The 24,962-nt window shown below is 45.8% G+C and overlaps 1 protein-coding gene across 3 annotated transcripts in view; it reads right to left on the reverse strand.

Annotated features, from left to right (window-relative positions):
• LOC139381220 (E3 ubiquitin-protein ligase UBR2-like) overlaps positions 1–24,962 on the reverse strand; it is a 41,135-nt gene that overhangs the window by 4,291 nt on the left and 11,882 nt on the right. The window contains exons 2-36 of one of the 3 annotated variants that reach the window (XM_071124676.1): positions 24,379–24,638; positions 23,863–23,941; positions 23,142–23,252; positions 19,736–19,866; positions 19,469–19,607; positions 19,312–19,374; positions 19,047–19,167; positions 18,745–18,852; positions 18,478–18,566; positions 17,064–17,162; positions 14,549–14,712; positions 14,344–14,443; positions 12,531–12,659; positions 12,207–12,390; positions 12,038–12,099; positions 9,678–9,788; positions 9,471–9,536; positions 9,231–9,353; positions 9,079–9,142; positions 8,782–8,906; positions 8,261–8,313; positions 7,912–8,063; positions 7,041–7,195; positions 6,835–6,937; positions 6,437–6,546; positions 5,228–5,311; positions 4,947–5,128; positions 4,635–4,834; positions 4,313–4,406; positions 3,615–3,773; positions 1,364–1,455; positions 1,109–1,178; positions 857–1,005; positions 295–350; positions 102–198 (exon numbers count right to left, since the gene is read on the reverse strand). In XM_071124676.1, coding sequence (XP_070980777.1) covers positions 102–198; positions 295–350; positions 857–1,005; positions 1,109–1,178; positions 1,364–1,455; positions 3,615–3,773; positions 4,313–4,406; positions 4,635–4,834; positions 4,947–5,128; positions 5,228–5,311; positions 6,437–6,546; positions 6,835–6,937; positions 7,041–7,195; positions 7,912–8,063; positions 8,261–8,313; positions 8,782–8,906; positions 9,079–9,142; positions 9,231–9,353; positions 9,471–9,536; positions 9,678–9,788; positions 12,038–12,099; positions 12,207–12,390; positions 12,531–12,659; positions 14,344–14,443; positions 14,549–14,712; positions 17,064–17,162; positions 18,478–18,566; positions 18,745–18,852; positions 19,047–19,167; positions 19,312–19,374; positions 19,469–19,607; positions 19,736–19,866; positions 23,142–23,252; positions 23,863–23,941; positions 24,379–24,638 — 4,084 coding nt within the window. Of the gene's footprint in view, positions 1–101; positions 199–294; positions 351–856; positions 1,006–1,108; positions 1,179–1,363; positions 1,456–3,614; positions 3,774–4,312; positions 4,407–4,634; positions 4,835–4,946; positions 5,129–5,227; positions 5,312–6,436; positions 6,547–6,834; positions 6,938–7,040; positions 7,196–7,911; positions 8,064–8,260; positions 8,314–8,781; positions 8,907–9,078; positions 9,143–9,230; positions 9,354–9,470; positions 9,537–9,677; positions 9,789–12,037; positions 12,100–12,206; positions 12,391–12,530; positions 12,660–14,343; positions 14,444–14,548; positions 14,713–17,063; positions 17,163–17,247; positions 17,347–18,477; positions 18,567–18,744; positions 18,853–19,046; positions 19,168–19,311; positions 19,375–19,468; positions 19,608–19,735; positions 19,867–23,141; positions 23,253–23,862; positions 23,942–24,378; positions 24,639–24,962 lie in introns of all 3 variants that reach the window. The other 2 variants (XM_071124677.1, XM_071124679.1) reach the window with 2 other exon arrangements.

Raw genomic sequence — 24,962 nt, forward strand, 5'->3', positions numbered from 1 at the left:
AAACAACCTCAACACATAAAAAGTGAACGTGGCTTCAGGCACTGAGTAGGCCATCCTAAATGGAGTGAGTCCTGCAGGTCCCTGTTAAGTCTCTGTCCTACCTGCTAACAGTCGGATGAAGTGGCCTTGCACGGTGGGCTGACAGGCCGCAGTCCAACACGCTGAGCCGAACCTGGCCAGGGAGCTCAGGCAGTCGTCCTGTACACAGAAACACACTCAACACTGGCGTCGGACCCATCTCTACACGTGGAACTGTTTCAAAGACGGGTTGGAATTAAAGGAAGAACGCGTTACCTGTCTGCAAGGTAAACTTCCAAATAAAGGCTTCTTCTCGTCCACCAACAGTCGCTCTGCAAAAAGAAGGAGAAGAAAAAGAAGGGGAAAAAAAGTCAGTTGAACGTGGCATTGAGACAAACATCTATTCTAAAAATGGGCGTCTATGCTCTAGCGGTGTTTGAACATTGTGGACCATTGGCAGCAGTTGAAAGATTAATTTACCCGTCAAATAATGAAGACATAACTCAATCCCACATGAATGACTTTGATATGAGTTTTATGGTCACTGTAAAATGTCTGTTGCTCTGATTCGATTATTATCTTGTTCTCTCTGCGTGCGCGCTTTTGGGTTTTTCCATCCGTGTGGGGACCAGAATTCATCAAGGATAGTAAAAACAAAGAAAAAGTCATACAAGTGGGGCCATTTCGCTGGTCCCCACAAGGAAATCTGCTATTTTAGGCTTAGGGAAAATAGGTTTTTGAATGGGAATCAATTGTTTGGTCCCCATAAGGATAGTAAAACAAACGTGTGTGTGTGTGTGTGTGTGTGTGTGTGTGTGTGTGTGGGGGGGATTCTCACCTATGGACTGGATGGTGTAGGCACAGCTGCTCCAGCACATGATGGGGATGCGAGGGTCCTGCTCGTTGGGGTGCACCTTAAGGCCAACTTTGTAGGTCGCTGTCCCAAAAGTGGTCAGCATCTCCTTTATGGTGCTGGAGTAGGGATTCCTGAAGAGGGTAAAAAAAAGAGGCACGGGCAAGTCAACGTGGTAACTCAAGACTTCAAAATGTCCTGTCTTTCATGTTCCCTCAGGGGTCAGCGGTCACGTACGTGGGAATGTAGTCCACAGTGAAAACCTCAGGGGCAGGGCACTCTTCTTCCACTGTCTCTTCAACGGTACCTGCACACACACACACACCTTAGTGACGTAACTTGAACGCATAGACACAGTAGTGTTTTCGATCACAATTTCCTCTCTACGCCGGTGTAAAATGGGACCTCTGCGTAACAATGACATCGGACATTTGTCGGACGACGGGAACATGTGGGTGCCTTTAACACAATGTTCTGCGTTCCAATACTCACTGACGGGCTGGAGTTTCCTGTGGGCAGAGTGCATGGCCTTTATCTGCTGACCGCTGGTCTTCAGCCACTGACCCAGGCCAGGCTGCTCACAACTGGAGAGAAGGAGACTGTCAGTGGACTTGACAAGGCATTGACCTACTCATTAATACACTTATGGACAGCATAGGAATTCGGGCTGGCCCTTGCGTCTTCATTTGACATGCTAAATAAACAAGGCTGTTGGTATAGATGAATCAAAGCCTTTCCGATTGATTGATAGCCATCCATTTAAGCAGGTAAACACATTTTCTGTTACAATATTGACCGGAATTGTGTAAAAAGAACCAACACATACATGCCTGAAGGACCTCTGGGGTTGTGAAGGTGACAACTATAGAGAGCTATAGCTCTCTCTCTCTCGACTCAGCAAAAAAAGAAATGTCCTCTCACTGTCAACTGCAATTACTTTCAGCAAACTTAACATGTGTAAATATTTGTATGAACATAAGATTCAACAACTGAGACAAACTGAACAAGTTCCACAGACATGTGACTAACAGAAATTGAATAATGTGTCCCTGAACAAGGGGGGGGGGTCAAAATAAGTAACAGTATCTGGTGTGGCCACCAGCTGCATTAAGTACTGCAGTGCATCTCTTCATGGACTGCACCAGATTGACCAATTCTTGCTGTGAGATGTTACCCAACTCTTCCACCAAGGCACCTGCAAGTTCCCGAACATTTCTGGGGGGGAATGGCCCTAGCCCTCACCCTCCGATCCAAAAGGTTCCAGACGTGCTCAATGGGATTGAGATCCGGGCTCTTCGCTGGCCATGGCAGAACACTGACATTACAGTCTTGCAGGAAATCACGCACAGAACGAGCAGTATGGCTGGTGGCATTGTCATGCTGGAGGGTCATGTCAGGATGAGCGACGAGGATGTCTTCCCTGTAACCACAGCGTTGAGATTGCCTGCAATGACAACAAGCTCAGTCCGACGATGCTGTGACGAACCCCCCACCTCCAAATCAATCCCGCTCCAGAATACAGGCCTCGGTGTAACGCTCATTGCTTCGACGATAAATGCGAATCCGACCATCACCCCTGGTGAGACAAAACCGCGACTCGTCAGTGAAGATAACTTTTTGCCAGTCCTGTCTGGTCCAGTGATGGTGGGTTTGTGCTCATAGGCGACGTTGTTGCCGGTGATGTCTGGTGAGGACCTACCTTACAGTAGGCCTACAAACCCTCAGTCCAGCCTCATTCAGTCTATTGCCAAATCTGCAGTCCTCATGCCTCCATGTAGCATGCCTAAGGCATGTTCATGCAGATGAGCAGGGACCCTGGGCATCTATATTTTGGTGCTTTTCAGAGTCAGTAGAAAGGCCTCTTTAGTGTCCTACGTTTTCATAACTGTAACCTTAATTGCCTACAGTCTGTAAGCTGTTAGTGTCTTAATGACCGTTCCACAGGTGCATGTTCATTAATTGTTTATGGTTCATTGAACAAGCATGGAAAACCGTGCTTAAACCCTTTACAATGAAGATCTGTGAAGTTATTTAGATTTTTACAAATTATCTTTGAAAGACAGGGTTCTGAAAAAGGGATGTTTTTTTTTGTTGCAGAGTTTATAATTGTTTTTACTAAGCAAATCAGTTAAGAACAAATTCTTATTTACAATGACGGCCTACACCGGCCCGGACGATGCTGGGCCAACTCTGCGCTGCCCTATGGGACTCCCAATCACGGCCGGTTATGATACAGCCTGGAATCGAACCAGGGTCTGTAGTGATGCCTCTAGCACTAAGATGCAGTGCCTTAGACCGCTGCGCCACTCGGGAGCCCAACAACTGAGCGAGCCTTAGTGCAGAGTGAGCCTTGACCTCGGGTGAGGGTGGTACCAGTGACATCACAGGGGATTACACCGGTGAGAAGCGAGTGACCAGAGGGGGTTCATCTCGTAGCAACCAATAAACAGTCTGGGGTTGCAGTGGCCATGTACCCACTACCAGTCAAATGTTTGGTTTCCTGACCGAGGGTGCATCTCAATAGTCTGAAGTGTCTTCCTCTCGTCGTCTCCTTCATCAGTGCTAATCTAAAAAGGTAATGGACGGGGAGAGACAATTCCCATTGAGAATTTACTATAGACCTTCTGCTTTCACCCATCCCCTTTCAGATCAGCACAGATCAAGGAAAGGGGAGGAAACAACATGACTTGAGAGACGCACCTCAAAGTAACGTGTGTATGTGAAAGAGAGACAGATTGGGTACCTGCTGGAGCCCATAGTTCGGGGGAGCAGGGGGATGACAGTGTTACTGAGGCACTCGCAGAGCGGACACAGGAACTCCCCGTTCCCCACATCGTAGCTGGTGTGGACACGCAGTCGCTGCTGACGCCGCTGCTCCTTGGCCTGCACCGCCTCAAAGTACCTGCACACACACGGAAACTACTGGCCAAAGTTTTTCCCAGAGAAATTGTATCATTTATGCTTACGCACTTTGCTTTTCAAGAGAGTGGTGTGTGTGTGTGTAGCCTGTCGGCCAATCATAAGTCATCAAAGCGGCAATAGGCTACAGTTATAGAGCCTCCATGTGGGGCGAAAGTTACGTCTCTAGCCAATGGAATGAAAATGACAGACTTAAAAGTTAAAGGAGAAGGATAGGCTACAAAGACCAAGAGTCAACAGGAATGCTGCTACTAGCGTGTCACCTCTCTCTACCTCCTCTCTCTCTCGCGCGTTATCAGCTCTGGTTAATAAACTAGCTTCATTTGACATTTCCGCTGCTTTTCTCTCATGTCGGGTCTGAATCCAGACCCAGGAATGGGTCTAGTTATCCTCGGGTCCATTTGAAACAGGTCCAAATGTTTTACGTATGCATATCGGGTCCGGATGGCAAAGCCCATGTTCATTTTGGACCCGTGAAGACCTCTACTACCAGTGTGTTGTAGAACCCGGAGCCTGGCTCACCTCTGCCAACAGTGAGAGTGCATGATGTGGCCACAGCTGCCTGTGTGCGTGCCGAACGACAGGTCAGGGTGCATGAAGAGAGGGTCGTAGCGCTCTGGAAAACATACCAAAAAGTCAAGCAATGCTAGTATATCATTCACAGACAAAAACGCAGAAATAGACAAGACCATGGAAGGGATGTAGGTTGAAGACGCCCGTTTACACTGATCTTAAAATCGTTAAAGTCACAATTTGGAGGAGGGAAAGCTGATCCTAGATCTGTACCTACGGGCAACTTCGACCCATCTGCGACCTAAAGCCCTCCATTCTCTCTACCACTCACTGGGGTCGTGCGGTGGTCTCGTGCGGTTCTTGGACATGACGGTGGAGCGTTGGACGAAGGCAGCCAGCACCATGGCCTTGCCGTCAGCCCGGATCTCCTGCTCCTCCTGGCACAGGATACACGTAACAACCTGCCTCTTCTCCCTGGGACGTGACCGCCTGGGGCCCACACACGCCAGGGCTGCGTCTGGCGAGGCGGGGCTGCAGGAGCAGTGAGAGACAGTCTTTATACGCCTACAGTGGGGATTTGGGTGGTGAAATTAGTGTGTGTGTGTGGTGGGGGATAGAGTTTAAAAACTGTGTGTGTCACTACCTGTGCTCCAGTGAGGTCGAGGTGGAAGCATCCAGCTCCTCTAGACTCTGATGGAACAGCTCCTTGTTCTCGTTGATAAAGTGCCTCTGCATCTCCGACATCTGGGCCATGACCTTCTCCCTTCGCAGGCGGGCCATCTCCGCCTTCCTCTTCCTCTCCGCCTTGTCCTTGTCGCACGCTGTCTGAAAGAGGGGAGACGCAGATGTGTCCGTACACTTTTCGATTCAAATTCACGGAGTAACCATAAAAAATTGCCTCCTCATAGGATGTGCTCGACCCACCTCTTCCTGACCGCGGCTCCCGCTGGCGGTCACGGTGGAAGTGGAAGCGCTACGCTCCCGCAACGTCTTGATGCCGGCCACCGTCTGCACAGGGACACAATAACGTTACCTCAGCAAACAGGGGGGGGGGGGGGGAAGGTACAAAATATATTCTAATAATAAATCTTTGTATTCTGATATTGGAAGTCATCGTAGATATGGATTAGTCATGAGGACCACTGGTTGCATGCTGTCCTATGCTGCCTCCTGGTGGCCCTGGCATGTACAATATTGTAACAACTCGAATAGATGTCACCCTTGGATGAGATGTCTGCCGTGAGCAGAGTGACCACATATCCCCCAATTGCGCTGGACAGTCCCGAATTTTGACCCTTTGTGACAACCAAACAATCATGTCTCAGATTTTATCAATACATTAAAAAATACATTTTAAAAAGTACTGTATTTCAGTGAGACTCCCTATTCATTTGATGAGAATAGACATTCCAACCAGTCTCTTTCGCAGTCACAATGCACTTATGACAAGATATTCGATAAGGACGTGGTACTGGTGATGTTAAACACTTCTCCAATCGTTATTGAGATCTGATATTTTGAGCAGCGCAATAGGCCAATGTCACATTGTCAGCCAATCACATTTCTAAAATCCTGTCGGGCTAAATTCCAGCTAAACTTGGAGAACAGTTAACTACTTACAAAAAGTGTGCGTCTAACGAAGAGCTGCAAAAATAAGGAAATATCCGTATTAGACTGAAAGGTAATTTCGTCAAACATGTAAGGCCCTCCATCCTCATTAGTTGCTACTCATTAGGCTACTTCACTTCAAAACTGTATTTAAAAAATTAAAAAATGTAAGTCTCCCTTCCTAACGGTTTACATTCCCTGAGACCAACCAGAAATGTTTCCTTGGCCAAACAAGCGGTCTCATTTATGCATCACCAAATTTTGCGCAAGGCAAAAGAGAAGGGTGCTTGAATTAGCTCGCTCAGTCCAGCGGGAAGGAGATTGTGAGTGGGCGGTGGGGGGGGGGGCTATACTGTTCCGCAAGCATTTCGCTACACTCGCATTAACATCTGCTATCCATGTGTATGTGACAAATACAATTTGATGAAAAATCAGCCCGTTGTCCCACATTTGGGTATTTAAAATGTGGCCACCCCAAACGTGAGATTTGTATTGGTAGTGGAGGTCGTAATAACGATGACCTACCTTGAGGAGCCAACGGATCATGTCCTCGTGGACCTCCAGATGAGGGGCATTCTGTAGGTTCTCCAGGAGGGCCAGGACACTGGCTGTGTTACTGGGGGCTTCCCCTGGACCTAGAACACACACACACACACAGCAGTATATACACTAGTTAAAAAATAGTGGAAATATTACAAAAATGTTGCCATTTAAGGAGAGAAAGTTAGCAAACAGGTTCTGGACTTCAGGCTAACAATCCACTCCTTGTAATCAACGTCATGTTCAGCATGACAAGGAGGGGAATGATAACTCAGACTGGTACCCAGGCTAAGAGAGAGAGAGAGCGAGAGAGAGCGAGAGAGCGAGAGAGCGAGAGAGCGAGAGAGCGAGAGAGAGAGAGAGAGAGAGAGAGAGAGACTTACGGGACATTTTGAGGGTGAAGTTGAAGTAGACATCGTTGTCCTCACTACTGTTCTCTAACTGCTGCTGTTCCTCCAGTAAAGCCATGCCTATTAGGTGGAGCACCTGGAGACGGACAGACACGGTTATGTACAGCGATACCTCGACTGGTCCCGCGCATAAACATAGGACACTAACACACGCAGAGCGTGGTCCTGGTCTCTCTCACCCTCTGCAGCATGGACTCAGACCAGTGTCCTGCGCTGGGCTCCACGGCCCACTGGAGCACGGCTCCCAGCATGCCCAGCAGTACGTCACACTGCAGAATGTTCACCAGGCTGGCAAACAGCGGGCAGAACGGGGGCAGCACCGGAGGAGGGAGGGCTACAACACAGACTTAAACTGAGTGAACAAAACATTAAGCACACCTTCCTAATAGTTTCACCCAATCATTTTGCCTTTGGAACAGCCTCAATTAGTCGGGTCATGGACTCTACAAGGTGTCAAAAGCGTTCCACAGGGATGTTGGCCCATGTTGACTGCGATGCTTCCCACAGGTGTGTCAAGTTGGCTGGATGTCCTTTTGGTGATGGATCATTCTTGATACACGGGAAAGTGTTGCGGATGAAAAACAGCGTTGCATTTCTTGGCACAAACAGGTGCACCTGGCACCTACTACCATACCCAGTTCAAAGACACTTAAATATTTTGTCTTGCCCGTTCACCCACTGAACGGCCCACGTACACAACCCATGTCTCAAGGCTTAAAAATCCTTCTTTAACCTGTCTCCTCCCCGTCATCTACACTGACTGAAGTGGATTTAACAGGTGACATCAATAAGGGATCAAAGCTTTCATGTGGACTCACCTAGTCAGTCTCATGGAAAGAGCAGGTGTTCCTAATGTTTTGTACACTCAGTGTATATAGTCAGAGCAAAGCAGCACTCGATAGACAGCTGAAATACCACAACCAATCACCACAATGTCTGCAACAATCGCTTATAATCAATTACAGTTAATACTAACTTCCGAGATGTTCTTGTGTACCACGACCAATCACCACAGAGATGAAGCAAGTGTTTCTCGTTGAGACGCTCTACCTGTGTCCTCTCCGTTCTGTCTCTTCAGCTTTCTCTGGGCTTCCTCTGCCTTGGACTGGTCAGCCCGGGAGTAGTGGTGGAAGTAGAGGTTGAACTGCTTGGCACACTCTGGCCTGAGCTCATACAGCCCTCTGCCTGTCACGCCAGGCTTCCTGTGGGCACAGAGGGCATGTGTGATCAACATGTCACACAGCTGGACACAATGGGGCGCGTCATACGTATCCAATTGTCAGATCTTCATTTAGCCAAGCAAACAGGAACAAACTATTTTACGTTAACAACCTGGGTGGTCAGGAAGTGGTCAGTTGAGACTTAATGTAACATCAAACAACTGAAGAAAGCTACTTACTTAAACGAAGCAACACAGTCGATCACTCTCTCCATACCAGTCTCCTTGTTCTCCTAAAGGATAAAGTGTCAGACACATACAGGTTGGCTTTAGTACAGCCTCATTCCTAGCGGTCATTTGGCCAAGCTTAATCTCATGTGGACTACGTAAATATATCTGACCAAATCACTAAATATTTTAGTTCTGGGTTAACCGTCCGAGATTACTAGCTTCGACTTGCACCTGTTCTGCACCGCCTAGATTCGCCACTAGGTGTCAGGCTAGTCAAATAGATACACTATTAATCCACTTGCAGAGAAAATGTCACACCCAAAAGTGCAGATGGCGTGTAGATCATGGGAAATATGAGCCGTCTAAGCAGATGCCACGACAGCTTACGTAACTAGTTAAATATTGTTGGCTATAACTCGTTGTTGAGATATTCCAAGTGGAAACTGCAGCCGGGAAGTCAGTCTGATCTAGATGTGGTGAGACAGGGAGGGAGGGAGAGGCAGAGAGAGAGCGCGAGTGAAAAGCCTTACGTTTTCAGGCAGGGCTTTGACCAGCTCGCTGTGGGCCATGGGTCTAATACAAAGCTGGTGAAGGATCTCCCGCTTGATCTCGTCACAGCCTTCCACCTGGCCGATACCAGCTTCAAAACGCTCACCTGAATACACACAGACCCGTCAGGTACTGTAGCCAAACCCCAACCATTTACCCACTTAAAAAAAATAAAAAATGTCAATAACATAAGGAAACAAGTCAAACAGAGGCTCAGAATACAATGTACGCTGAAACAAAACCAGTCCTAGTGAGCGGTAGCGTAGAGTGGCACTCACCCACAACCATCATGATGAGGTGCAGCATCTCCTCCGTTAGGGTGTTGTTCTGCTGGACCACGTCCTGACAGAGGCACAGGGAGTCAGGTCAGTCCGAGATAAGAGAGCATAAAAGCCTAATCTAAGTGGTCATTGTCAGCAAGAGAGCAGACCTTGTTGGCGTTCTCCCGGTTGTATCTCTTCCTGCAGTCGGCGGAGCTGAAGATGTGGTAGAGCTCGAAGCGGCTCAGGACTATCATCAGGAAGTGGTTGGGATCCATCATGGAAGCGCCGGCCTGTAGAGAACGATAACGACGACAGACGCGCGCACGCTCTCGTTAAAGCCCCGAAGCGCCTCTGTTTAACGTTAGCGTCATTAAGTTGTCAGCTGAAACAACAAAATAAAAACTGACCTGCAGCATAATGAGGTCCTTGTCAAACATCTCCACTCTGCACTTGACATTGTGGTAGTAGTAGATCTGCAACCAGAGTACACTATGAACTACCTTCATTATAAATGCCACAAGAACAACAACGAAACACGTGTTAGTGCTCTGATACACAGCGCAGAGGGAAAAGAGAAAAAAAGGTATTATAGTGATGGAAGGGGACATTTTTACCTGATTGACCAATGAGAAGCCGTTTCTCCTCCACATCCCAGCGTGCACTTGGGCACAGAGGACCAGGCAGCGAAGGGGGTGTTCTATTAGCATGGGGGGGCTTAGCTCACTCTGTAGACAAATGAGATGCATTTATTAGAAAAGACACACGTTTTGCCAAGGCAAGCTGCTACAGAAATACACAGACAACTCCTGCATGCTTACCAGCAGGGCTGTGGCAGTGATGAAAATGTGTCAGCTGGTGATTGTCAAGCAAATAACTGCCGGTCTCACGGTAATTGACAAACACATTTAGCATCTCCTGGCTTCCACGCATAGCCTACAAGCCACTGACGCAGACCTTTTTAAAACGTACATGTTCCAAAGTCTAATAAATCCATGTAATATAGCCTACACCGTCACAATAAATACATTATTTATTTTAGACAGGTCTAAGGAAGCATGACATGAAGAAAATGTAGTCTATTTCAGAAGAACAGAATAACATACTCCGAGTTGCCCTTATGTTAGATCCTGATCCGGCTATGCCATATGGCGGTGGGCTACACTAGTTCATTTAGCAGACAAGATTTGCATAGAATTCAGTGGCATTATTTTATAGTAGGAAGAATACAACTGAACATAGCTGAATAAAATAGAAAGGATATTCTCTCCAAGTGATTTCTGGGGGAGTGCGCGCATGCGGCCATTCTGTGTCGAGCGGTTAACAAAGAAACAAGTCCTCCTATACGCTTAATTTAGAGGTATTTATGTAACTTTAGGTTGTTCTACAAACGTTGTGCTATATGTTTTGATTTTAATACATTCTAAGACTGCATGACGAGACTAATGATGATTTTGGGGGGATTGCATGAAAAGACGAGCTCTGCTTCGTTTTTTGGTTGTGCAGGCAGCACACGTTTAATCAGTCCCTCATTCACATTTTCACATGCACTTGATAATTCCTCGAATTTCCCGGCGGCATCCCCTTTGTGGATCCCCCCCCAAAAAATCCATGCTTTTTGCGGCCATTGTGCCCTTGGGTTGAATATAATAATTATAATTCCCTTCTGCCCACTGTGCGCTCCGAAGCGCCTCGCACTCACATGGCTCTCTCAGATACTGTATCTCAATTCTTATCAGCCAATGCCTGTGATCGGGTCCTGCAGACATCACAGGTCCTTCTCACAGGCTACAAGTGAAGACAGACACGTCGGGGACGCAACTGCGCGTGTCCTTATCAAATTCCGAGGCGCTTATATTGAAGATGTTGGAAAAAACAACAAGATGAGCAGGCCTAACGAACAGCAAAAGCACAAACCCATGACATTCTACTGTACCCCATAGTACAAAAGTTGACCTATTCTATTGGTCAACTTGTCCTTCTGTGTGAGAAATAAATACTTCAAAACATAGTCTGAGACAGTTGTGCGACAGATTAATACAACCACTAACATAAAAAATACAACTTTTAAAAGCAATGAGGCTGATGCAACAGATCAGAACGTTTAGGTTCAAATGTTGATAAACTATTTCTTCCCATTATAAGAGCAGCAATGTGCACACGGCAAATGGCTATAATGTTCCAACAAACAATTAGCGGGGGGGGGGGGGGGGGGAACACACACACCATTCTCAAAAGTGACCGCAAATGCAAATGCAATTATGCATGTAATGCTTTATTAAAAAAAGGTACATTTTTACGGTAATAGTTCTCTTCCCCAAACTTGAAACTCACACGCCGCCTATGTATGCCAGTTAGACTCTACACCGGTTAATTAATGTGCTTCATTTTAAGAAGTTAATTGGCAACTTTAGTTTAGAAAATATAGGCCTGTGTGTGCCTATAATTAGAAAAAGTCACAAAAAAAGGCATGAAAAAGTGATATGGTAATATTGTCACCAATCAGACTATTCTTGATTTAAATCTGGTCTATACATACACTAAATAATAGTACATATCAATAATATATCATTTAGTATATGCGTGAAATTCATTTTGATTTGGACCATTATCATGCATTTTCACACCAGCCAGGTAGGCTATACTCCTGTTGTAATGAGAAGCAATGTGCTTAATATTCAGAACGTTGAGAAATAAATATAGTAGGCCTAGCCCATAGAAAGCTGATGGGATCCTCTTTTTAAATGGAGGACATCACTGTAACTGTAACACACTGTTTGATTCAGATGTTCAATGACATTTGCATTAATGTCAGGGTGATTCGAGGGACAATAGAGTGCAACGCACCAGACAAGTAGCACAATTGGTAGGCTACTAATGACCATCAGCAGCATCAGAGCTTGGAGAAGCCTAATTACCGTGACTAATAAGTCACGTGGAATTTGACTGCGGTCATGATCGTGACAGCCCTACTTACCAGCGGAAGCTGTTCAGGGAATCTGTAGGCCACCTCCATCTTACTGAGGAGAACGTGGAGACCTAAACAGAAAAAAGCAGTGACCATATTAACAAAAGAGTCGAATCTCCGTCAATATCATAGCCAAAGCATCAGCGGTCTGTCATTCAGCTGTGTGCTAGTGTCCGACCTGCAAGTAAGCGGGACACAGGCAGGTGGATGCTGACTTTCTCCTGAGACACACAGTAGCGGATGGTGTCCACAGAATGTCCACACATGCTCAGTGTGATGGGCTGCTCCCCATCGGCGAAGCCACTGTGGCAGTGTGTAAGGGCTGTCAGGCACTTCTTATAGGCTTCAATCAGCACACGCTCCTGTACACACACAGGAAGAAAAGAAAAAAAACAGTAGGAACCACAGGTGAGAAAAGGCAGGTGCATGTTTGTGAGTGATCCACAAAGAGTTTGTGTGAGAAAAGTGTGTGCGTGTTCATGTATAATGTCAAGTCACTCACATCTGTAGCGCACCACTCCTGTATCATGGAGATGATGTGTGTGAGCTTCATCTGCAGGGTGAAGGCTGCCTCCCACTCAGGCTCCATCTCAATGTGCTGGCCCACCTGCCTCACAACCGGGTCCATTCCCTGATGAGGGAGAGACAGAAAGCACAGACGCGGCTAAACACCACCCCCAAAATGAACCAGACATGGGGAGGAACATAGGAGTAGAGGTCGACCGAAAATGGATTTTTCAAGGCCGATACCGATTATTGGAGGACCAAAAAAGCAGATACCGATTAAATCGGCACGATTAAAAAAAATAAAAAATGTATTTGTAATAATGACAATTACAACAATACTGAATTAACACTTATTTTAACTTAATATAATACATTAATAAAATCAATTGAGCCTCAAGTAGATAATGAAACATGTTCAATTTGGTTTAAATAATGCAAAAACAAAGTGTTGGAGAAGAACGTAAAAGTGCAATATGTACTATGTAAGAAAGCTAACGTTTCAGTTCCTTGCTGAGAACATGAGGACATATGAAAGCTGGTGGTTCCTTTTAACATGAATCTTCAATATTCCCAGGTAAGAAGTTAAGTTGTAGTTATTATAGGACTATTTCTCTCTATACCATTTGTATTTCATTAACCTTTGACTATTGGATGTTCTTATAGGCACTTTAGTATTGCCAGTGTAACAGTATAGCTTCCGTCCCTCTCCTCGCTCCTCCCTGGGCTCGAACCAGCAACACAACGACAACAGCCAGCACATCGAAGCAGCGTTACCCATGCAGAGCAAGGGAAACAACCACCCCAAGGCTCAGAGCGAGTGAAGTTTGAAACGCTATTAGCGCACGCTAACTAGCCAGCCATTTCACTTCGGTCACACCAGCCTCATCTCGGGAGTTTGAGGTTTGAAGTCATAAACAGCGCAATGCTTGACGCACAACGAAGAGCTGCTGGCAAAATGCACGAAAGTGCTGTTTGAATGAATGTTTACGCGCCTTTTTCTGCCTACCACCGCTCAGTCAGATACTTGTATGCTCAGTCAGATTATAGCAACACAGGACATGCTAGATAATATCTAGTAATATCATCAACCATGTGTAGTTAACCAGTGATGATTGATTGTTTTTTATAAGATAAGTTTAATGCTAGCTAGCAACTTATTTTGGCTTACTGAATTTGCATAACAGGCAGTCTCCTTGTGGAGTGCAACGAGAGGCAGGTCGTTATTGCGTTGGACTAGTTAACTGTAAGGTTGCAAGATTGGATCCCCTGAGCTGACAAGGTGAAAATCTGTCTTTCTGCCCCAGAACGAGGCAGTTAACCCACCGTTCCTAGGCAGTCATTGAAAATAAGAATGTGTTCTTAACTGACTTGTCTAGTTAAATAAAGGTGTAATTTTTTTTTTTAAATTTAAAAAATAAATGAATAAATAAAAATTGGCGCCCAAAACACTGATTTCCGATTGTTATGAAAACTTGAAATCGGCCCTAATTAATCGGCCATTCCGATGAATCGGTCGACCTCTACATAGGAGTCAGAAATGCATTACTCTGATCTAAATGCCTCGTTCTTATCTGATGTGAAAGAACTGGACAGGTGGAAGCAAGTTCTACCATCATATTTCTTTCACCAAATCTTATTTTGTAGGGCAGTGTAGGTGAATGAGGGGAGACCGAGAGGAAGAACCTTTAGACTACAGAGATACACATAGACACATCGTCACTCTGTTCCATAGACCCGTGTAGTCTCAATCAAGCTCAGAGAGGTTACGGATGCCCAGTCCCCCACCACTAACAGTGACTAGTTCTAACCTGCATGCACTTGAGCAGCTCCAGGAAGGTGTCCAGGCCCTCCAGGAACTTCTCCCTGAGTTGGTCACTCCACTCTGTGGGCCGACTGATGAGGACATACCTGCGCGCACACACAAACAACATTGTTTACAACACACACTGGCTTTGTACAACACTTACTTAACTAATCTACACACACAGCCCAGTGTTAGCACAGTCATCTTACTTGAGGTCTCCGATGAGGCTTTGGACGCGGCGGAACTTGAAAGCCTGCTGGGCGGTGTAGCGCTCAAACTGGAAGCGGCCCTGCAGGTCACGGTGGCGCAGATGGTCCACAAAGGTCCTGATTATGGTGGTCATCAGGTTCTCCTCGGTGATCAGCATCCGTGCCTAGGCCAGGGGGAGAGGATGAGGGTTAGAGGCCTCAAGTAGAAGGACATTCCGGAGTCAAAATCACCCCTAAATACAATCCAGGCAAATCTATGTAAAAATATGACAATATACTACAGACTTAAAAATGGATATTTCGATATTCTGGCATTTCGGCCCAATTTACCCAGTCGTGGATACCGTTTTTATGTCTCCGTGTGCAGTATGCAGGAAGTTACCGGTTATGCTACCACACCTGTAGACTTCCAGTCATTGCGCTAACAATAGTTAACATTGGCTCGTAAAACTACCGCTAACATCCTTCATACTGTACCGCACGCAGAGGTTTATACAGTGGGGCAAAAAAGTATTTAGTCAGCCACCAATTGTGCAAGTTCTCCCACTTAAAAAGATGAGGCCTGTAATTTTCATCATAGGTACACTTCAACTATGACAGACAAAATTAGAAAAAAAAAATCCAGAAAATCACATTGTAGGATTTTTAATGAATTTATTTGCAAATTATGGTGGAAAATAAGTATTTGGTCACCTACAAACAAGCAAGATTTCTGGCTCTCACCTGTAACTTCTTCTATAAGAGGCTCCTCTGTCCTCCACTCGTTACCTGTATTAATAGCACCTGTTTGAACTTGTTATCAGTATAAAAGACACCTGTCCACAACCTCAAACAGTCACACTCCAAACTCCACTATGGCCAAGACCAAAGAGCTGTCAAATGACACCAGAAACAAAATTGTAGACCTGCACCAGGCTGGGAAGACTGAATCTGCAATAGGTAAGCAGCTTGGTTTGAAGAAATCAACTGTGGGAGCAATTATTAGGAAATGGAAGACATACAAGACCACTGATAATCTCCCTCGATCTGGGACTCCACGTACGGTGAGCAAAAATCCCAGAACCACACGGGGGGACCTAGTGAATGACCTGCAGATAGCTGGGACCAAAGTAAAAAAAGCCTACCATCAGTAACACACTACGCCGCCAGGGACTCAAATCCTGCAGTGCCAGACGTGTCCCCCTGCTTAAGGCAGTACATGTCCAGGCCCATCTGAAGTTTGCTAGAGAGCATTTGGATGATCCAGAAGAAGATTGGGAGAATGTCATATGGTCAGATGAAACCAAAATAGAACTTTTTGGTAAAAACTCAACTTGTCGTGTTTGGAGGACAAAGAATGCTGAGTTGCATCCAAAGAACACCATACCTACTGTGAAGCATGGGGGTGGAAACATCATGCATTGGGGCTGTATTTCTGCAAAGGGACCAGGACGACTGATCCGTGTAAAGGAAAGAATGAATGGGGCCATGTATCGTGAGATTTTGAGTGACAACCTCCTTCCATCAGCAAGGGCATTGAAGATGAAACGTGGCTGGGTCTTTCAGCATGACAATGATCCCAAACACACCGTCCGGGCAACGAATGAGTGGCTTCGTAAGAAGCATTTGAAGGTCCTGGAGTGGCCTAGCCAGTCTCCAGATCTCAACCCCATAGAAAATCTTTGGAGGGAGTTGAAAGTCCGTGTTGCCCAGCAACAGCCCCAAAACATCACTGCTCTAGAGGAGATCTGCATGGAGGAATGGGCCAAAATACCAGCAACAGTGTGTGAAAACCTTGTGAAGACTTACAGAAAACGTTTGACCTCTGTCATTCCCAACAAAGGGTATATAACAAAGTATTGAGAAAAACTTTTGTTATTAACCAAATACTTATTTTCCACCATAATTTGCAAATAAATTCATTAAAAATCCTACAATGTGATTTTCTGGATTTTTTTCTCATTTTGTCTATCATAGTTGAAGTGTACCTATGATGAACATTCCAGGCCTCTCTCATCTTTTTAAGTGGGAGAAATTGCACAATTGGTGGCTGACTAAATACTTTTTTGCCCCACTGTATACATTTATAAAAAATAAAAAAAATAAACGGTATCCACGAGTTAATCCGACTCTGGGTAAGTAGAATCTCGCAGTATCCCTTTAAAAGTACACTACAGCATTAGCATACAACTGGAATAGCATACTTTGCTAGGGTGATCACAAATCTTTAACAGTTTCATTTCTATAATAGTTATTGTGATAACCACAAGAAATGGGATCCTAGATGTATAATGTTGTTTTACTTAAGAAACATCTAAAATATCAGTTTGGCATGCAACACCCTTTTCAAGGAATCAACGACGAGAACGGAGATATTCTGAACATAATGAAGATGACACACTCGTGGTTAAGACGGCCATCCTTTCACTCTATGGACGTGACATCAATTAACAGTCTAAAAATCCTTGTGGTTCTCAGCATGCGTCCCATCTCGGGTGGTACTCACGTCACCCCGACCCGTGCGGCCTGTACTCACCAGGGAGGGCACTGTGAACATTTGCACCGAGAGGTCAGTGACCGAGAACTCCCTGTCGTGGTCATCTTTCACATAGTCGCTCTGCAAGCGCTCATAATTCTAACAGCAGTGGAATGGGGGAAGACAAGAGAAGAGGTGTGTGTTGAGATGTGTGCGGTCAGGCATGGAGTTTTGGGTTACTCACCATGGTGGGGACGGTGAAGAGCTGAACTGACAGAGAGGTCACTGACACTACACGCTCGTGGTCATCCTCCATAAAATCTGTCTGGAGGCGCCGGTAATTCTAAATGACAAGGGGGACATTCACCTCCTGGTCAAAGGCCGTGGGCCCCCCTTCCCCACTCCCCCAATACCTTTCTAAGCTCTGGTGAGCAGTTACCCCTAGACACAGATCTGGATCAGCTTACTTGCCAAATCGTAAGCTTAACCCTTTTGGAGAGGGAAAGCAAAACTGACCTCAGATGAGTGTCTACGGGGAACTTCATCCTACTCCCCCTACTAAGCTCTGATCCTTGACCATAGATACATAGCATAGATACAGAATCACAAAATAGTATCAGAGACCAATTGAGTCTAATCTAAAAGTTTGGATTCAATATTCTTAGCTCATCTGATCTAGTGAGTGCATATCTATGCTCTCAGGCTCAGCTCAAGACACCTGTAGAGCTTTGGGTTTGGGGGTGTGTGAGAGCAGAGCGGACAGCCTAGGATTTTGGGTTGAGGGGTCCGACAGGGACTGGGCATGTGTGGGGCTGTGTTACATGTCAAGCAGGCTGAGAGAAAAGCCTGCTGTAAAGCCGGCTGTCTTTCCTTCCTCTCAGCTATGCCACCCAGGAGGACAGAGTAAAAGGATGTGATGGGCGCAGTTAACGCCTCATCCAGGCCTCGTGCCAAATACCCTCAATCTGCTGTTATAAGACTATACCCACTTTGGTGTGTGTTTACAGGCAGTTAACCCACTGTTTCTAGGCCGTCATTGAAAATAAGAAGTTGTTCTTAACTGACTTGCCTAGTTAAATAAAGGTCAAATAAAAATAAATAAAACAACATGACCAAATGGGTATGGTGTCGGTCTCTGTCAGAGAACTCATGGGATGATCTTTATGAAAACACTCATTCATACAATACATTTGTTTGACATATCAATCTTCAATTCAAGACAGTATCAAATTCTCTATACGCTAACAGTATGTTTTAGGGATGTTAACGGGTAACTAATAAACCGGTCATGCTTATCGGTCTATCGGTTCAGTTGCATAATTCTGTAGAATTAAAATCATGCTCGCTCAGCAATGCCGAGCCTAGTTTGAGGAGCGGAATAGACTACCACCTGTAAATGGTGGTGACTTCCCAAATAGCGGTGCTAGGCGGCCATAGTGGCTTTTCATATTACGGATCAAAAGAAGAAGCTTACTTTTGCGAACTGGATAGCAAACAGCTTCTTGTATTTGAGGTCCATGAGAAGGCTGCTCATAAAGAGCTGGTGGTAGACATTCCTGGCTCCTAGAGTAGAAATTAGGTGTTAAGAGTCAGAACTCATGGAAGTGTTCGTGTTTTATGTGCATTGCAGGAGATAGGGTTGGGGTCGGTCAATACCCATCCCAAAATCTGAGGATTTTTTTTATTGAGTGAAACTTTTCCCAAAGCTGTCAAGAACTAAAAAGATGCAGTTCCTCCTCACCTTTCCACATCTTGGAGTCACAGAGCATGAGCGTGTCCACCATGGAGGAGTTCTCACCCTCTGGCCCCCTCTCTAGGCCCACCTGACACAGGATCCTCCTCAGAGCATCTACACACACACACACAGTGTCAATGGGCCCTCAGGCACACGCAGTGAACACACGGGCCCCCCCCCCCCCACCCCCAATAAACATTTAACACAATATTTAAGTTCTTTATATTTCAAGAGGACACTGAGTGCACCATCCAACGACAGGTAGACAATACTCACGTTAATAGTATGTAGAGTGGAAGGAGACTGACCTGAGTATCCTATGACGTGGCCCAGCCAGTGGAGGGCTTTGAGAGCGAAGCACTGATGAGCCACCACCGAGGAGTGCATTACCTGGACCCGCAAGGGCTTGGACTGACGACTCGTGTTCCTCTATACACGTGCACACACACACACATTTAATATATAGAGACTCATTGAAAATGACTTCATTGGTGGCAGATTCATTGGTGGCAGCGGTATGATGTCATGAGATTTCAATGAGATGCATCCAGATCCCCAAACCAGGCTACTCACCACAATGACAGACTTGGCCAGCTCACAGAAAGCGAAGTCGCCAAAGCGCACCGATTTCCTTCCCTGTATAGCAGGAGACGATTACACACATATCAAGCCATTAGTCAATGATGCCGTAGGTTTGCGGGCTACACACTAACACACACACACGACTCACATCTCTGTCCACTGTGGTGGCAAAGCTGACTGCTTCTTTCTGGGTGCAGTTGACCGCCTTCTGAAGGGTGTAGATGACTTGCTCGTAGGTGTGCACCTCGTCATTGAAGAGCATGCAGTAATAAGTGTCACTTCGGTCTCTGAGAAATCAGAAGCAGACAAAAATGACTATCAACTGGATATAGATGGAAATTATTGGGTTGTCATGATGACCAGCAAGAACATTAAAACTGATCACAAATTACTTTGTGTGTGTGTGTGTACATACGGAGGCTCCAGGCCCGGGGGCAGTTCATCCTCCTTGTCCCAGGTGAGCATGTCCACGGCGTATTTCAGCACAACGGAGAAGACATTATAGCAGCGGGCAATCATGTCTGTTGAGAGGTGGGCCAGGGGATCCTGCAAATAGACAATAAAATAATGATCAGCGAAATACACAACACATTCCGAAAGTATTCAGACCCCTTGACTTTTTCCACATTTTGTTATGTTACAGCCTTATTCTAAAATATATTTAAAATTGTTTTCCCCCCCTCAATCTACACACAATACCCAATAATGAAGCAAAAACAGGTTTAGAAATGTTTGCAAATGTATTACAAATTTAAAAAAACAGAAATATCAAATGTACATAAGTACTCAGACCTTTTACACAGTACTTTGTTGAACCACATTCGGCACTGATTACAGCCTCGGGTATGATGCTACAAGCTAGACACCTGTATTTGTGGAGTTTCTCCCATTCCTCTCTGCAGATCCTCTCAAGCTCTGTCAGGTTGGATGGGGAGTGTTGCTGCACAGCCATTTTCAGTCTGGGCTCTGAATGGGCCACTGAAGGACATTCAGAGACTTGTCTCGAAGCCACTCCTGCATTGTCTTGATGTGTGCTTAGGGTCATTGTCCTGTTGGAAGGTGAACCTTCTTTCCCAGTCTGAGGTCCTGAGCGCTCTGGAACAGGTTTTCATCAAGGTTCCCTCTGTACTCTGCGTCGTTTATCTTTTCCTCGATGCGGACTAGTCTCCCAGTCCCTGCTGCTGAAAAACATCCCCACAGAATGATGCTGCCACCTCCATGCTTCACCGTAGGGATGGTGCCAGGTTTCTTCCAGATGTCATGCTTGGCATTCAGGCCAAAGAGTTCAATCTTGGTTTCATCAGACCAGAGAATCTTGTTTCTCATGGTCTGAGGTTCTTTAGGTGCCTTTGGCAAACTCCAAGCAGGCTGGCATGTGCCTTTTACTGAGCGGTGGCTTCCATCTGGCCACTCTACCATAAAGGCCTGATTGGTAGAGTGCTGCAGAGATGGTTGTCCTTCTGGGAGGTTCTCCCATCTCCACAGAGGAACTCTAGAGATCAGTCAGAGCATCCATTGGAGTCTTGGTGATTCCAAACTTCTTCATTTAAGAATGATGGAGGTCACGGTGTTCTTGGGGACCTTCAATACAATTTTGGTACCGTTTCGTAGGATCTGTGTCGACATAATCCTGTCTCGGAGCTCTAGGGACATTTCCCTCAACCTCATGGCTTGGTATTTGCTCTGACGTGCACTGTCAACTGTGGGACCTTATATAGACAGATGTGTACCTTTCCAAATCATGTCCAATCAATTTAATTTACCACAGGTGGACCCCAATCAAGTTGTAGAAACATCAAGGATGATCAATGGAAACAGGATGCACCGGAGATCAATTTCAGGTGTCACAGCAAAGGGTCTGAATACTTATGTAAATAAATGTTTTTTTTTTCTTTCTAATACATTGGCTAAAATGTCTAAAAAACAGTTTTTGCTTTGCCATTACGGGGTATTGTGTGTACAGTCGTGGCAAAAAGTTGAGAATGACACAAATATTAATTTCCACAAAGTTTGCAGCCTCAGTGTCTTTAGATATTTTTGTCAGATTTTACTGTGGAATACAGAAATATAATTATAAGCATTTCATAAGTGTCAAAAGCTGTTATTGACAATTACATAAAGTTGATGCAAAGAGTCAATATTTGCAGTGTTGACCCTTCTTTTTCAAGACCTCTGCAATCCGCCCTGGCACGCTGTCAATTAACTTCTGGGCCACATCCTGACTGATGGCAGCCCATTCTTGCATAATCAATGCTTGGAGTTGGTCAGAATTTGTGGGTTTTGTTTGTCCACCCGCCTCTTGAGGATTGACCACAAGTTCTCATTGGGATTAAGATCTGGGGAGTTTCCTGGCCATGGACCCAAAATATCGATGTTTTGTTCCCGAGCCACTTGGTTATCACTTTTGCCTTATGGCAAGGTGCTCCATCATGCTGGAAAAGGCATTGTTCGTCACCAAACTGTTCCTGGATAGTTGGGAGAAGTTGCTCTCGGAGGATGTGTTGGTACCATTCTTTATTCATGGCTGTGTTCTTAGGCAACATTGTGAGTGAGCCCACTCCCTTGACTGAGAAGCAACCCCACACATGAAATGGTCTCAGGATGCTTTACTGTTGGCATGACACAGGACTGATGGTAGCGCTCACCTTGTCTTCTCCGGACAAGATTTTTTTTCCGGATTTTTCGGGATTCATCAGAGAAAATGACTTTACCCCAGTCCTCAGCAGTTCAATCCCTGTACCTTTTGCAGAATATCAGTCTGTCCCTGATGTTTTTCCTGGAGAGAAGTGGCTTCTTTGCTGCACTTCTTGACACCAGGCCATCCTCAAAGTCTTCGTCTCACTGTGTGTGCAGATGCACTCACACCTGCCTGCTGCCATTCCTCAGCAAGCTCTGTACTGGTGGTGCCCCGATCCCACAGCTGAATCAACTTCAGGAGACAGTCCAGCAAGCGCCAGGACCTTCTTGGGCGCCCTGAAGCCTTCTTCACAACAATTGAACTGCTCTCCTTGGAGTTATTGATGATCCGATAAAATGGTTGATTTCGGTGCAATCTTACTGGCAGCAATATCCTTGCCTGTGAAGCCCTTTTTGTGCAAAGCATTGATGACGGCACGTGTTTCCGTACAGATAACCATGGTTGACAGAGCAAGAACAATGATTCCAAGCACCACCCTCCTTTTGAAGCTTCCAGTCTGTTATTCAAACTCAATCAGCATGACAGAGTGAGCTCCAGCCTTGTCCTCGTCAAAGCTCACACCTGTGTTAACGAGAGAATCACTGACATGATGTCAGCTGGTCCTTTTGTGGCTGGGCTGAAATGCAGTGGAAATGTTTTTTTAGGGATTCAGCTCCTTTGCATGGCAAAGAGGGACTTTGCAATTAATTGCAATTCATCTGATCACTCTTGACAATTCTGGAATATATGCAAATTGCCATCAAACAAATTGAGGCAGCAGACTTTGTGAAAATTAATATTTGTGTCATTCTCAAAACTTTTGGCCACGACTGTAGATTGTCCTCACGGGGTATTGTGTGTAAACAGCCTTATTCTAACATCCATTTTAGAATAAGGCTGTAACATAACAACATGTAGAAAAAGTCAAGGGGTCTAAATACTTTCCAAATGCACTGCAACTATGGGAGTGTCGAACTCAAACAATGATTCAATCAAATGAAATAGCCTATTTTAGAGTGCCAATTCGCAATCTCTAACAACTTGTAACGTAATAACATGTGTAAGAGCAACAGCAGTGAATGAACTGTGTATAGTTATTGGATGTCAATGAGACGCAATATAGCTGTGGCTAAGAGATGCTCACCTCCTGACAGGAGTCACTGATGTTGGGCTCGTGTTTCTGACAGTAAGGGCCCTTCTTCCATGCCTCTGTGTCTCCACAGTCACAGAAACCCCCTCCCCCAGAGGTCGTCATCTGGAGGGCAGACAAGAGATGTGAGGCAAGACAACACTTGTGTACACACACATGGTAGACAGAGAAGCTGATGGATCATTTACATTTGGAAGACGACAACAACTAGAATCTTCTACATAACCTGTAACAGACATATGTACATCTGATTGCCCGGAACTAGAATGTTCTACAATGCTCTAGAACACAAACACAAGTGGAGGAAGATAAGACCAGAATGCATGAGTCAGCACTCCGGGTCAAATTTGCCATGGATCCATTCACGCGATCCTCAATCCTAACCTTAATCGTTAATAGGACTGCAACTACATATCTGACCCTGTATCAGTGCTTAGGGGCAACTTGTACCTACTCCTGGATGAACAGAGCTGAGGAGCCTAGGTGCACCCATCCTGAGGACCACATGGCAGCAGAGTGGCCAGCCCCAAATGGGATTAGCCTTCCTGATCCTCAGCCTGGATTCAGAGCAGCAACTGAGTGACCCGTCTCATGCCAATCACACACTCACTTAACCATTCTGCGACAGCACCTCTACAGAAACCTAGCCATTGTTTAGGCTGCTGGTCAGCCTCTACTGAACCATTGAGTGCGTGGTAGAGGTCGTCGTTCTTACCCTGTAGCGATGCTCTTTATGCACACTGCCCAGGAAACACTGCATACACAGCACACAGGTGGGGTCTGCAGCACATTCTCTGCAGGAGAGATTGACGGTGAGTGAGGCAGGAGGGACAGCCAACAGTGTCAAACATCGTCCTCCAATGTTCAACCAGGTCATGTCTAGATCCCATATTAACATGACCCAGTGAACATGTCACAAGAAAAATTTAAAACAGCAATACTCATGGAACGGATGTACAATTAGGCTATACAAGTACAATAAGCATGGGTATGAGTCCCAATGGTTTTCCATTGAACACACACCTGAGTGTATGGAATTGGCTAGTATTAGCAAGCTGCTCCTGTAAACGGAAGTGACCATGACTTTATCCAGACAGTACCGCTTACCAGGAAGCTTACGGTTTCACCTCAGACTTAACACAGGGCTAACCTGACCCAATTCACAGGAAAGGACAGCTAGTATGTGCACGCGTGTCTCCGTCTGTCTGAACGAGACCTTAACTACCCCCACCTGCACGAGTAGGTGGGCTCTCCCACTTTGAAGACGTGTCCGCAGAGCTGTGAGGGCTGGTTGTTCTGCTCCAGCTTGGCCAGGCCCGTGGAGGGGTCCTCCCCACACAGGTACCACTCCAGAGGGGCCTGCAGCAGCATCTGGGCCAGCAAGTCCTCACTCTGGGGGTTCAGGTTGGGCCCCAGGCAGTAGATCTTTGGGACATAGCGGGCCAGGTGATGGTACACCTCCTTGTACAGATCAGTCACTTGGAGCCATTTCTGTGTAGAGGGGGGGCAACAGTGAGACCATGAATATTATAACAAACCAGTTTAGACATGTGGGCATGTAGCAACACACTCAAAGTTCAACTTGTATGAATTTGACCAAGTTACAATGCCTTCAGAAAGTATTCACACTTTTTGTTGGGGCGACAGGGTAGCCTAGTGGTTAGAGCTTTGGACTAGTAACCGAAAGGTTGCAAGTTCAAATCCCTGAGCTGACAAGGTACAAATCTGTTGTTCTGCCCCTGAACAGGCAGTTAACCCACTGTTCCTAGGCCGTCATTGAAAATAATACTTTTTTCTTAACTGACTTGCCTAGTT

This window comes from Oncorhynchus clarkii, chromosome 23 (genome assembly GCF_045791955.1).
Source record: "Oncorhynchus clarkii lewisi isolate Uvic-CL-2024 chromosome 23, UVic_Ocla_1.0, whole genome shotgun sequence".
Taxonomy (NCBI): domain Eukaryota; kingdom Metazoa; phylum Chordata; class Actinopteri; order Salmoniformes; family Salmonidae; genus Oncorhynchus; species Oncorhynchus clarkii.